Raw genomic sequence first — 14,772 nt, 5'->3', positions numbered from 1 at the left:
ACAGCCGGGGAGTCCTGAAAACCGCAGCTTTAGTTAGGGACCACATGCACGTCTGTTGTCAGCCACCAGGCAGCACCTGTGGTATCCAGCATGTGTCGCATATTAGGGGAGCCTTGTGACCATGGCAACTGTCACGGTTCCTCTCGATGCTAACTTGCACAGCCCGACTGTGCAATAGAGAACACCACTAGCATATTTTTGTTGGATTGTCCGGAGTCTGTCGACGTGCAAGGCAAACCCACATTGACATAATCAGATCAGGTACAGATGTGACAATTGATAAGAATGATATGAAACACATACACGTATGGCACAGTACTGGCTGTCCAAACACAAAGTACATGACTGTACACAATAGAGCTAGAGAGGAAAACGGCGATACGTGGGAGAGATAATTTGAAAAATAGAAGCCTATAAACACGCTGAGCGGGCCATGCAATGCACCGACGTGCACGGCATACAGATTATAATGTTACATAGCATCAAGGTTTATGATACAATAGCGGCTGCTACACAGAGGGATGCTCAATGGCTACACAGTGCACAGTGTATTTTCATCACTTTCCAGTACAAGTATATGTACTAGCACTAGTAGAAGGAATGAAAAAAGAAAAAGAAAATCATGTACAGAACTGTAAGGCACACCACTGAATGAGTTTGTACACAACGGTTTTGGACACGAGATGATAGTCTTATCATCAGAACTACAATGGTAAATGGACATAGCCCTTCATGAGCATACTATACACACACAAAAACCCGCAGTGACCATATGAGTCGTAGTCACAATGTACAGCACAAGAACAGAAAACCCCGATATAAAGTATTTGTTTTTGTACAATTTGTACATGTATAATAATACTTATGGATAATCATGCAAACCGGCAGCTAACTATTTATCGTACCGTTGCATGTACAGCTCCTTTGTACAGTGTGTTCACAGAGGATTGGCAGAGCACTGACAAGTCACCTGAACTATTTCCAACAGACGGCAATGTGGTGGTCTTCTTCCAGCATTGCATCCAGCTCAGGGTTGCTGCAGCCTACAGACGTGTACAAAATCACACATACATATGACATATCTGTTATTGGCGATGGCACCATCGTGACAATAAAGAATTCAAAAAAATCACAACAACAGGGGCACAGACACACAGGTACATGCGAAGGGCTCCAATTCAAAACGCGATAAAGACCAAACCGGAGCTTTTTCATTTTGTCAAGAAAGAATTCGTTTTCACCCCACGGTCGTCTATGTGTCGATTTTACGGGTCAAAACGCGATACATCCCAGTCAAAATGATGCCTGAAGTTTGTGTTCTTCTGCAAAACGCGATAAAAGTCATTGATGCTGCAGTGCAGACCGAAAAAGAACAAATGAAAAAATCACTTCCTGAAATTTCCACAAAATGGATTTATCTCGTTTTGAATTGGAGCCCTTCATGCACATAACAGTTACAGACACACATGTACACGGCCACAGACATATGCACACCCGGTATCCAGCAGACACATTCCCAGCTAGAGTTGTCAACGTGGTAAGCACTCAGGCTAAAGCAGTTCACTCCTTGCCAGGTCCACAGCGTCTGACTGTCACCTTGCAATGCAACTGCACATGCCAGCCACAAAGACCTAAGTTACAGTGATGCTACTTGGCCCAGGCTCGATATTTCTTCAAACATTTTTTTATTAAAAGATAGTCTCGCCTGGCACAGTTGTTGCAGTGAAAATACAGCTATGTAGGTGTACATGAACGCACGAAGACCAGACTGGCGGCGTACCTGTTAGACAGCAGATCTCATCTTCACACAGCTGCCCGGTCATCAGGTGAACCATCCACGGCTCGTGGTCCGAGTGCTCCGCCAGCAGTGTCGGGTACTTGTGCAGGCGGCGCAGCAAGCCGTGCAGCACGCAGAACTGAATCAGCGCCCTGCAGAGTAGACATTTACAGAGAACCGCAAACACGTCGTTGGGACCGGCGCCATGTACCCACAGTCAGTGCCAGTACAACAACCGTATATGTGACGCGCCTAAAAGGCCACACACTTACTTGATTCGAGTACAAGGGCACATCCACATATAAAGGCATGAAAAAATCACAAGACCCAAGAGTGTATTTTAATACTTGAATGCTCATATTGAAAGACATGCCCGTATATCCGGAACATTTGTTTCCTGGCGAAATGGAAAAAAATGCATTTTTTCGCATCTAAGAGCATGCACCTGTATGTGTGTGAATACGGTATGTACACATATGGTATGTAGATCTACACTGTATGTGTGTGAATATGGTATGTACACATATTGGAAAGGCTTCCTGTCTGAAGCCTTTCCATACTGGTACTCGATGTTCCAGTTTTGTGACACGAGAATGGCATGAGAATTAGTGTACCGCTGAGTGTACCGCTATACACGTGGTCGACACGTAGTCGACACTTTGTTGATACTTTTTTGACACGTGACCCCGTCAACGGTCTGCTTTGTGCCAATGCCACTCGGTAAACGCCGATGTCGCGTACGACAAAGACGACTATCCCGTACGCGAAATAGTTGAGAACTGCATGACGTGGACCTGACGGCAAGGACAACTGCGAGGAGGCCCCTTTCGGTACCCCTGACGGGAAGGAGAACTGCAGAAGTCGACGAAGTCGAACGAGGAGGCCCCTTTTCCGTACCCCATACTGCAAAGTGCCATTGATGGATACCTTTTGCACCTGGAACGACCCCTTAAACGCTGTCGCGGCGACTATCCCGTACGCGAAATAGTTGAGAACTGCTGACGTGGACCTTTTGCACCTGGAACGGCCCCGTAAACGCTGTCGTGTCGGCGGAGTGAATGTGCAGGGTACTAGGGTGAAAAGAATTGCTGCAAAGACGTCCCCTCTACTAGGCCTTTGCCTTTGGAGACATCGTCGGCGAACTGAATGCGCAGGGCGAAAAGAATTGCTGCAAAGACGTCCGCTCTAGGCCTTTGGAGACATCGTGGGAACTCCTTCCGGTACAATATAAACTGCTGACGTGGCCGTGGACATGTACATGGAGAGTCATGGTGGGACTTCATGTACATGGATACATGGTGGGAATTCCTTCCGGCACCCCCGTACCGCAAAGCCAACGGTGGGGAAGGAGAAGTGCAGACGTGCAGGAAGACGAACGAGGAGGAACCAGGACGAGCGAGCAATGGCAGGACTAGCTGGACCGTAAGTAATAGCTGAATTGTGCATGACAACTTGACATCCATGCGGCACTCGCCACTTGCCACTGCATATTTCTTGTCCACTAACAATGTCTCTCCTCTGCCCCCTGTGTGTCCACGGCCCTGTTTCTGAATTGGCCCGATGAATCGAATGTCTTCCGCAACTGGAACGGCCCCGTGAACGCTGTCGCGTCGGCGACTGAATGCGCAGGAGGCAAAATATTGCTGCGAAGACGTCTCCTCTAGACGACGGTAAGGCACCCCATTGATATGTTGCCAGTGTGTGCCAGGGTATCGCGCGATGGTGAATGAGGAATGATGAAGGGTACGGTGGGACTGTAGACCTGTTACCTTCTACTAACACGTTATCAGGTGGAGAGTGTCTTGTACTCACGTTATCAGGTCGAGAGCGTATTGTAGTCACTCTCTCTATTCCTGTACTTCATTACGTTTAAGGTGTACGTATAACTTCTCAAAAAAAGGTAATGGTCTACAGTCGTGTCGGAAGGGTACGGTGGGACTGTAAACATGTTACCTTCTAACACGTTATCAGGTGGAGAGTGTCTTGTACTCACGTTATCACTATTATCAGGTCGAGAGCGTATTGTAGTCACTCTCTCTATTCCTGTACTTCATTACGTTTCAGGTGTACGTATAACTTTTCCAAAAAATTTAATGGTTCACGTCTTCAGATAGAGAGCGTATTGCACCCACTGTCTAGTCTCTGTAGTGCATTGAGATTTTGTTGATCGAACATGAAATGGATACACAGACAAAGCCAGGCCAAGTACATGGCGAGATGTCGCCAGAAGAACGTCTTCAGGTAGAGAGCGTATTGCACCCACTGTCTAGTCGATTTTGTGGATCGCACATGAAATGGATACACAGACAAAGCAGGCCAAGTACATGAGAGACTGTGGACGATGTGCAGATCGACACGGCCTGCGGGTACTTCATTAAAGTTACCCGTGACATAACTAGGATAAAAGTTAATCACTGCAAAAACATTGCCAAGTATGTGAGCACTTTGGACTTGACAGAAGAGTGCACGGGCAACGTTGACAAAACATACCGCGGTGACTGTCACTATCATGACAGCAGGGCACATCGCACGCAGCATCGCAGATCGTGTCGAATTGCGCATCATAATAATTATTGCAAAATTGCTCCTGTGCATGCAAGTGGATTTCATTGCAATTCTCAGTTTGGGAAATGCTCGATTATGACAATTCTCCGTGTGAGTGCACTAGCCCTGAACAGACATGTAGGTGAACCGTTTGTGGTGTCTCAAAGCCTACCTCACGACCTTCTGCTTTCTTTCTTCATCACTTGTATCTTGCAGGTATATCATCCCGTGACGACCACATTGAAGTCTGAATTTGAAGTGTGAAGATGCTTCAGCAACCACATTGTACTTTTCCATTGCTTTCATTGTGCTTCTACTGTGCATGTGTGTAACTTGTGGGGTAAACATGTGATGACATTGTATGCTGGCAACACGGTCAGATGTTCATGCGTCTAACGTACACCTGCATGTTATGCATTGAAAAGGGTTTGCCACTTGCGATCCTGGGACGAGTATCAGGTCCGCTTTGTCCTGTGTGGGCTGTATCAGATTGCTGTTCACTTCTCTATCTGTTGGATATGTGACTTTCTGCAAGTTTCTGGTGTATGATGGCCACGTCCTTGCTTGTCACTTTGTATGATCATTACATTCTGTATTCGCTGCTTCCATGGCATGGTCTGCAAACTGCAATCCTTGGGCAAATGTCATGTTTGCTATGTTGTGCTTTGGCCGTCAGCTTGTCTACACGCTGTAGTTGAATTATTTTTGTTTCACAACTGACTTCCTCAAGTACGGTGGCCACTGCTTTGCATGGCATTATACATGAAGAATTTCCTGTTTGTGTCGTGTGCATGTGCGTATGTGTGCGTGGCCACTTGTGTGTGCCGTGTGCATACACATGTTTGTGTATCTGTGTGCGGGGTAGCGAGGCGGGGAGGGCTGGTATGTATCAGTGTATTATTGCAGTCGCATGGCTACATACAGTACATCGCGCGCGTGGTTATCATGTTTACCTTCGGGGTTGGGGTGGGGAGGGAACGGAAAAAGAGCTGAAATTATCCATATAAAAATCGCTCTGTGAGCGGTTCTGAAAAACCTTTACTGGTACTGCCCCGTCGTAAAAGGAAGAAATTAGAACTGGCCCATTGTCCCCCCAAATGCGAACTGATCCACCTAAATCGCGAATGACGGGACCCGAACGCACCAGTAGCACGAGGTTCCTACCTAGTACCTGTGGATGCAGATGGGGACGTTGGTCCGGACCATAGGCCATGTACTGTACTAGCGGTAGGCTTCCCTATCAAAATAATAAATTCTACTACTACTACTGGTGTTACCCTATGATAATTGCCGTGATCCTGTGCCCTCCCGACCTCGTGCTACTGGTGCGTTCGGGTCCCGTCATTCGCGATTTAGGTGGATCAGTTCGCATTTGGGGGGACAATGGGCCAGTTCTAATTTCTTACTTTTACGACGGGGCAGTGCCAGTAAAGGTTTTTCAGAACCGCTCACAGAGCGATTTTTATATGGATAATGGTATGTACAGTCAACTTCGCTTATAACGACACTCGGCGGGGCATCAGAAAAGTGTCCTTATTCGCGAAGTGTCGTTATACCCGAAGTCTCATTATACGTGTCACAGTTAGATGGGACTTTGCTCTGGGCATGAAAATTATGTTGTTATTCGCGAATTGTTGTTATATCCGCAGTCGTTATTAGCGAAGTTGACTGTACTATGTACACTGTGTGTGTGCATGTGTGTGTGTGTGCATGTGTGTGTGTGTGTGCATGTGTGTGTGTGTGTGTGTGTGTGTGCGTGTGCGTGTGTGTGTGTGTGTGTGTGTAGAAGGTGATTATCTCTTTCAGTTGTCTGTGCACGGTGTTATGGCAAAAGTCACTGCCGCTGGCTTTTGGTGTCATGAGTTTGTTTGTATAACTTTATACCATTTTACCTTGGAATTCCTTATGAGTGCATAGTCCTCAATGCCTATAGTGGCAGAGGATTTCACACTAGAAAATTGACAACTCAACGAATGTGGCTGCAACTTACAGTCTCACACAAAAAAAAGAAGAAAAAGAAATCATCCGGCAATGGCCAGCTGTTTTTAATAATATCTACTGGCTTGCAAAGCTGGTTATGTTTCTTATTGTATAGCCAGTGGTAACACGGGTGTGTGAACTTCATTTTAGGGGCCGTCAGTAGATATAGATATTTTATTTAGCATCTCATGTAGAATGACACCAAAGCAAAAAAACATGGCTGCAGCCTTTTTTCAGGGCAACTTGTCCCATATTACAGTCCATTTCAAAACTATAGACGCGTACCTAGGCAAAAACCGTTATGCCAGCATCTATACCACATAAAATCTGTGATCACTTTGTGCATAAATTTTTCCAAATTGGGCGTCTGTTATCCAATCCTTTAGAAACTATATGAGAGTAATTGTGGAGCGATCCTGAGCAATATTCCGAAAACTATTCTCAAAAAGTTCCAGCCAAATTTGAAATATTTCAAAAACCCTACGCGTCTATAGTTTTGAAATGCACTGTAGGCAATTACAACGTGGATTGGCCCCGCCAAATCAAATGTCGCAAAGACTATGCATTGGTTTCATTACCTGTGTCTGCATGATGGAGAGACATCTCACATTGAATTACAAAACTACTATTCTTTTCCTTCCACAGTACAGCATCGGTGTCTGCATGGAACATGCACACCTCATATTGCAGTCCAACAAAATATTCCAAGGTAGAGAGTTATGCACCGCACGATCTGAGCCCGGAAAGTCTCAATGGCAGCGCACATCTCTCACCTTTCATCGATGCCGTAGCGACGCACATTGAGTCGTATGCAAAGGTCACGCACGGTCACTCCCGGACCAAGGCCAGCACACACGCTGAAAACGGTGGCAATGGCTGGCTCCCGATCATCTGCATATGCCGAGCAGAAGAAGCAAATCCCCACTGAATACGGACCACAATACCCTTCTGGCTGGACAAGGCACTCCATCTATATATATACGTACTTGGTAAGAGCGAATAACCAAGAGTATACAACTGTGATCTCTTGTCTATGGGCCATATGCGCAACGCACTGCCTTCAACACATCATGAAGTTTAATCCACGCGCCACGGGAAATCAAACACCACACTTTCCTTGGGATTTGAAGCTAACTTTCGTGCGGAACTGAAGTTCAGTTCCTGCAACCAAATTTAGAGATGGCGGCGGTACTTGAATGAATCTGGCAAAAAAAACACGTTGCGCTGATGCGAGACATTTGTGAGTTTCAGTGCATGAGCGCAAGACGTGATGCAGGCATGCTGCGTAGCGTGATAAAGGCAGGGAATTGACCCATAAACACAGTTGCACACTCCTGCCTGGTTATGGACTGTTGATGTACAAGTACAACATACCTGCAAGTACAACATACAACATACCTGCAAGTACAACATACAACATACCTGCAAGTACAACATACAACATACCTGCAAGTACAACATACAACATACCTGCAAGTACAACATACAACATACCTGCAAGTACAACATACAACATACCTGGTTTGGTGATGAACTTGATGCACTTTGCCTGCAGGTCGTTGTCAGTAAGCAAGGTACTCAGCTTTGGCGTGGCAAGGTACACATTACTATACTGGAGAATACCAACAAGGAGAGTATGACAACAATCACACACAGACACAGACAGACAGATACATAGACACAGACACAGACACATGGACAGACAGACAGACAGACAGACAGACAGACAGACAGACAGACAGACAGACAGACAGACAGACAGACAGACAGACAGACAGACAGACAGACAGACAGACAGACAGACAGGTAGGCAGGTAGGCAGGCAGGCAGGCAGGCAGACAGACAGACAGACACACACACACATACACACACACACACACACACACACACACACACACACACACACACACACACACACACACACACACACACACACACATACATATATATCCGAGTGAAACACTTTAATCTTCACAAGTGTTACTCGGGATGAGCTCGTCAAACACATCGGAATCCCCAGTCACTTGGCACCAACTTGGAGCGTGATACTAATCCAGTGCTTCATTCAGTGCTCATTCAGTACAGTACCCGCTTATCTACTGTAAGTCAACACATATTCGGCGCATATTTATTCTCCGCTATTTTCGACCTGGCCATTTTTGGCCTAAAATTCGTTGCGGCTGTTTTGTTTTGCAAGGTTCAGTGTGACAGTGTATACAGGCAGCAGCAGTACAGGCTGACATTTTAATGTGGCCAACATGTGTTTTAGCCCCGGGAGGCCGAAATTTAAACGCGCTGAAAATTTGTGTAGACTTACAGTACTGCAGACATGGAGTAGCAGAGGTAGTGGTGATAAGAAAGGCTACATTGTGATCCCTACCTGGAATATAGGAATTAGTGTAGTGGTGATAAGAAAGGCTACATTGTGATCCCTACCTGGAATATAGGAATTAGTGTAGTGGTCATAAGAAAGGCTACATTGTGATCCCTACCTGGAATATAGGAATTAGTTTGACCACTCCAAAGTACCTGAGCAAAGAGAACATTGGACAGCGAGGCACGCACAGGTAAAACGACTATTTGCTACAAACTGAACTTGCTCCTCAACTTGCAGAGAACAATATTTCTGAACATGGGCGCGGGTTCCAACAGAAATCCGAGGACTGCTTCTCAGAAACACGCTACATAAAAGCACAAGAGGCATACTACATGTACATGAAATAGGGGTGTGCACGGATAGTCGGGTACCCGTGCTACCCGTGAGGACCTCGGGAAGAGGGGTACAGAATAGTACCCGAAAACCCAAAGTCGCAGATGACATCATGGACAGTGCACGTGATACTCCGCATGTAAGGGAAGGGGTGCATTGTGGTGTTGCCATAGACATATTACCCGATAGGGTACCCGTGCTACCCGTGGAAAACTACCTGAACCCGATACCCGAAGAAAATGCTACCCGACTCAGCACTAACATGAAATGTGTGTAGTAAGTTACTAGTAAGGGGTACTAGTAGAAGAACTAAAGTAGTCAAGAGGACTATAGAATGAAATATGGCTACTAAGACTTTCAACTGCAGACCATACCCGTGACAACCACAGCACAAAACAGTGGAACAAGAATCAGATTACGAACTGCAACAACACGCAACAATGATGATTCTTGTTTCACTGTTTTGTGCGGTGGGTACGGTCTGCAGTTGAACGTCTTAGGGCCGATTCCCACTACGGTACCGTGAGTGCCGTGCCGACGATTTGGGTAGGTCACGTGTACCCCACGGTACGAGCTTGAAGCTGAGAGTGATTTACACCTGCGCACAGTCATTCCGTGCATTCCGTCGGCAGGCTGGATCACCATTTTTTTTAAATCAATTTCTGACTTTGGTCCTGAGGGAAAATAGCGGGGGCCGGGGAGATGACTGGAGAAAGCTCAAGAATCAACCAATCGAAAAGCCAAAAGCCAAGAAAAAACTTCGTACCACAAATACAAAAGAAAGAAAAAACTTCCTTTCAGGGAGTAGTAAAATACCTACTACTCACTGCATTCGACCTCGCGGAATACCACGGCATGCCATTTCCACCCCCAGAGGCCCTCGGCACCGGAATGTCCACGGCGCGGTACGGCAGGAGCCACGGAATGAACTCGAGCCAAAACTGCCCCTCACGTGAGCAAATCACCATGGGTACTCACGGCACGACACTCACGGTATCGTAGTGGGAATCGGCCCTTAGGACTATGTGTGGTAGCGTTTTCATCATGCCAGTGCGTGTACTGTTTATTGCATGAAAACAGAAATCCACCCGTTGTAGAAATAGAAGAAGAGGAAAGGGTTAGGCTCTGCAGTAGGGGAGCATGATAGTGTTTTCCTTTGGTGCTACCATCGCCTAGTAGTGAAATAAAATTTAAAAAAAACTCACACCAGGTGTTGGATGCAGAGACGAACAAGGACGATGTCTACGTTGGCTTTGTAGGCAATGCGCGCAATGTGCGTATAGCCGTTGATGTGGGGAAGCACCTGGCGCAAAGAGAAAGAAACGCACGAGCATGAAGCAAAGGTGCCACGAAAACCACTTCAAAGTGACCGGTACTGTTCACAAATACAATGTACGAGCACAGTTGTACGCTACTGATGTCGAACAAATATTTCAAGTCCGCCCGTGCCCAGATTTGGGCAGTGGAGCCAAGATGGAGCTGCCGGTGGGTGCATGCACACATGGACAAAGGTATGTACAGTACACGCATGGCGTGTCAACCACTACCGGTAACATACGGGTGGATCTCGTCACTCACGTCATCAAAGCAGTACATGAACTTCGTGAAGTTCGCTCTAAACTACTTCAAAAGTAGGTTGCCCAGCAAGAGCACAATGAGCATATTCAACTCTTGAGCATACCATGTACCGGGAAGATTCCTTGTCGTGGCATCGTGGAGCTCATGTTCTGTACATGGACAGCCATTCGGCCTTGCCCCCCCCCCCCCCCCCCCACCAAACTCCCTAGTTACAAGCACATACACCAACAGGCACACATGACACGACCACTGTCATCAACAAGCACAACGTACTGTAAGACATGTAATCATAACGAGGAAGTAAATCTAACGTTTTAAATACTGGATATGCCTGAAGACTGCAAGATCGTGAACGTATCTTCTTGTTAACGTATGAGTTTGGGACAGTTTGGGACAATCGTTACATTTGCGACTCATTATAACATGTCTTACAGTACCTGCTGAACCATCAAGTCCCAGGAGAAATTCGGCGCATCCTCCACATGGTTGACAAAAATCGGTACGTGATGGTCTGCCACGGCGGGAGGATCATTCAGCTGCTGGAGAGTTGTCAGGTAGATAGAGTGTGCCGTGTCTAAACAAACATACATATCAACAGAGCTCCATTGTGATTTCAACACAGGGTAAGCTGAGGTGATCAGGGAGGAAGAGCTAAAATGGGTAAGGCTGCAGCCGCACTAGGTAAAACATATACCGGTAAGCGATGCTCTAACCACTGAGCTATGGTGTAGCCGTCATCCCAGCACAGACCGTTCAACATTTTTTTTAGACTTAACAACAATAATAATAATATCCATATAAAAATCGCTCTGTGAGCGGTTCTGAAAAACCTTTACTGGTACTGCCCCGTCGTAAAAGTAAGAAATTAGAACTGGCCCATTGTCCCCCCAAATGCGAACTGATCCACCTAAATCGCGAATGACGGGACCCGAACGCACCAGTAGCACGAGGTCGGGAGGGCACAGGATCACGGCAATTATCATAGGGTATACCAGTATTAGTAGTAGAATTTATTATTTTGATAGGGAAGCCTACCGCTAGTACAGTACATGGCCTATGGTCCGGACCAACGTCCCCATCTGCATCCACAGGTAGGAACCTCGTGCTACTGGTGCGTTCGGGTCCCGTCATTCGCGATTTAGGTGGATCAGTTCGCATTTGGGGGGACAATGGGCCAGTTCTAATTTCTTACTTTTACGACGGGGCAGTACCAGTAAAGGTTTTTCAGAACCGCTCACAGAGCGATTTTTATATGGATAATTTCAGCTCTTTTTCCGTTCCCTCCCCACCCCAACCCCGAAGGTAAACAAATACATGATGACCACGCACGCAATGTACTGTATGTAGCCATGCGACTGCAATAACACACTGATACATACCAGCCCTCCCCGCCTCGCTACCCCGCACACAGATACACAAACATGTGTATGCACACGGCACACACACGTGGCCACGCACACATACGCACATGCACACCACACAAACAGGAAATTCTTCATGTATAATGCCATGCAAAGCAGTGGCCACCGTACTTGAGGAAGTCAGTTGTGAAACAAAAATAATTCAACTACAGCGTGTAGACAAGCTGACGGCCAAAGCACAACATAGCAAACATGACATTTGCCCAAGGATTGCAGTTTGCAGACCATGCCATGGAAGCAGCGAATACAGAATGTAATATCATACAAAGTGACAACCAAGGACGTGGCCATCATACACCAGAAACTTGCAGAAAGTCACATATCCAACAGATAGAGAAGTGAACAGCAATCTGATACAGCCCACACAGGACAAAGCGGACCTGATACTCGTCCCAGGATCGCAAGTGGCAAACCCTTTTCAATGCATAACATGCAGGTGTACGTTAGACGCATGAACATCTGACCGTGTCGCCAGCATACAATGTCATCACATGTTTACCCCACAAGTTACACACATGCACAGTAGAAGCACAATGAAAGCAATGGAAAAGTACGATGTGGTTGCTGAAGCATCTTCACACTTCAAATTCAGACTTCAATGTGGTCGTCACGGGATGATATACCTGCAAGATACAAGTGATGAAGAAAGAAAGCAGAAGGTCGTGAGGTAGGCTATGAGACACCACAAACGGTTCACCTACACGTCTGTTCAGGGCTAGTGCACTCACACGGAGAATTGTCATAATCGAGCATTTCCCAAACTGAGAAGTGCAATGAAATCCACTTGCATGCACAGGAGCAATTTTGCAATAATTATTATGATGCGCAATTCGACACGATCTGCGATGCTGCGTGCGATGTGCCCTGCTGTCATGATAGTGACAGTCACCGCGGTATGTTTTGTCAACGTCGCCCGTGCACTCTTCTGTCAAGTCCAAAGTGCTCACATACTTGGCAATGTTTTTGCAGTGATTAACTTTTATCCTAGTTATGTCACGGGTAACTTTAATGAAGTACCCGCAGGCCGTGTCGATCTGCACATCGTCCACAGTCTCTCATGTACTTGGCCTGCTTTGTCTGTGTATCCATTTCATGTGCGATCCACAAAATCGACTAGACAGTGGGTGCAATACGCTCTCTACCTGAAGACGTTCTTCTGGCGACATCTCGCCATGTACTTGGCCTGGCTTTGTCTGTGTATCCATTTCATGTTCGATCAACAAAATCTCAATGCACTACAGAGACTAGACAGTGGGTGCAATACGCTCTCTATCTGAAGACGTGAACCATTAAATTTTTTTGGAAAAGTTATACGTACACCTGAAACGTAATGAAGTACAGGAATAGAGAGAGTGACTACAATACGCTCTCGACCTGATAATAGTGATAGCGTGAGTACAAGACACTCTCCACCTGATAACGTGTTAGAAGGTAACATGTCTACAGTCCCACCGTACCCTTCCGACACGACTGTAGACCATTACATTTTTTTGAGAAGTTATACGTACACCTTAAACGTAATGAAGTACAGGAATAGAGAGAGTGACTACAATACGCTCTCGACCTGATAACGTGAGTACAAGACACTCTCCACCTGATAACGTGTTAGTAGAAGGTAACAGGTCTACAGTCCCACCGTACCCTTCATCATTCCTCATTCACCATCGCGCGATACCCTGGCACACACTGGCAACATATCAATCGGGTGCCTTACCGTCGTCTAGAGGAGACGTCTTCGCAGCAATATTTTCCCTCCTGCGCATTCAGTCGCCGACGCGACAGCGTTCACGGGTCCGTTCCAGTTGCGGAAGACATTCGATTCATCGGGCCAATTCAGAAACAGGGCCGTGGACACACAGGGGGCAGAGGAGAGACATTGTTAGTGGACAAGAAATATGCAGTGGCAAGTGGCGAGTGCCGCATGAATGTCAAGTTGTCATGCACAATTCAGCTATTACTTACGGTCCAGTTAGTCCTGCCATTGCTCGCTCGTCCTGGTTCCTCCTCGTTCGTCTTCCTGCACGTCTGCACTTCTCCTTCCCCACCGTTGGCTTTGCGGTACGGGGGTGCCGGAAGGAATTCCCACCATGTATCCATGTACATGAAGTCCCACCATGACTCTCCATGTACATGTCCACGGCCACGTCAGCAGTTTGTACAGTACCGGAAGGAGTTCCCGCGATGCCCCCAAAGGCCTAGAGCGGACGTCTTTGCAGCAATTCTTTTCGCCCTGCGCATTCAGTTCGCCGACGATGTCTCCAAAGGCAAAGGCCTAGAGCCTAGTAGAGGGGACGTCTTTGCAGCAATTCTTTTCACCCTAGTACCCTGCACATTCACCCCGCCGACACGACAGCGTTTACGGGGCCGTTCCAGGTGCAAAAGGTCCACGTCAGCAGTTCTCAACTATTTCGCGTACGGGATAGTCGCCGCGACAGCGTTTAAGGGGTCGTTCCAGGTGCAAAAGGTATCCATCAATGGCACTTTGCAGTATGGGGTACGGAAAAGGGGCCTCCTCGTTCGACTTCGTCGACTTCTGCAGTTCTCCTTCCCGTCAGGGGTACCGAAAGGGCCTTAAGGGGCCTCCTCGCAGTTGTCCTTGCCGTCAGGTCCACGTCATGCAGTTCTCAACTATTTCGCGTACGGGATAGTCGTCTTTGTCGTACGCGACATCGGCGTTTACCGAGTGGCATTGGCACAAAGCAGACCGTTGACGGGGTCACGTGTCAAAAAAGTATCAACAACGTGTCGACTACGTGTCTACC

General features: G+C 46.9%; 1 protein-coding gene across 2 annotated transcripts in view; it reads right to left on the bottom strand.

Annotated features, from left to right (window-relative positions):
• Nucleotides 1-220: 220 nt before the first annotated feature.
• LOC135809259 (GATOR1 complex protein NPRL2-like) overlaps nt 221-14,772 on the bottom strand; it is a 28,439-nt gene continuing 13,887 nt past the window's right edge. For both annotated transcript variants that reach the window (XM_065322558.1, XM_065322559.1), the window contains exons 6-12: nt 11,027-11,163; nt 10,217-10,314; nt 8,794-8,830; nt 7,820-7,913; nt 7,075-7,192; nt 1,781-1,929; nt 221-1,043 (exon numbers count right to left, since the gene is read on the bottom strand). In XM_065322558.1, coding sequence (XP_065178630.1) covers nt 976-1,043; nt 1,781-1,929; nt 7,075-7,192; nt 7,820-7,913; nt 8,794-8,830; nt 10,217-10,314; nt 11,027-11,163 — 701 coding nt within the window. In that variant the 3' untranslated portion in view covers nt 221-975. The remainder of the gene's footprint in view (nt 1,044-1,780; nt 1,930-7,074; nt 7,193-7,819; nt 7,914-8,793; nt 8,831-10,216; nt 10,315-11,026; nt 11,164-14,772) is intronic.

This window comes from Sycon ciliatum, chromosome 2 (genome assembly GCF_964019385.1).
Source record: "Sycon ciliatum chromosome 2, ocSycCili1.1, whole genome shotgun sequence".
Lineage (NCBI taxonomy): Eukaryota > Metazoa > Porifera > Calcarea > Leucosolenida > Sycettidae > Sycon > Sycon ciliatum.
The sequence above is the reverse complement of the archived record's forward strand: the minus strand, read 5'-3'. Positions and strand labels throughout refer to the sequence as shown.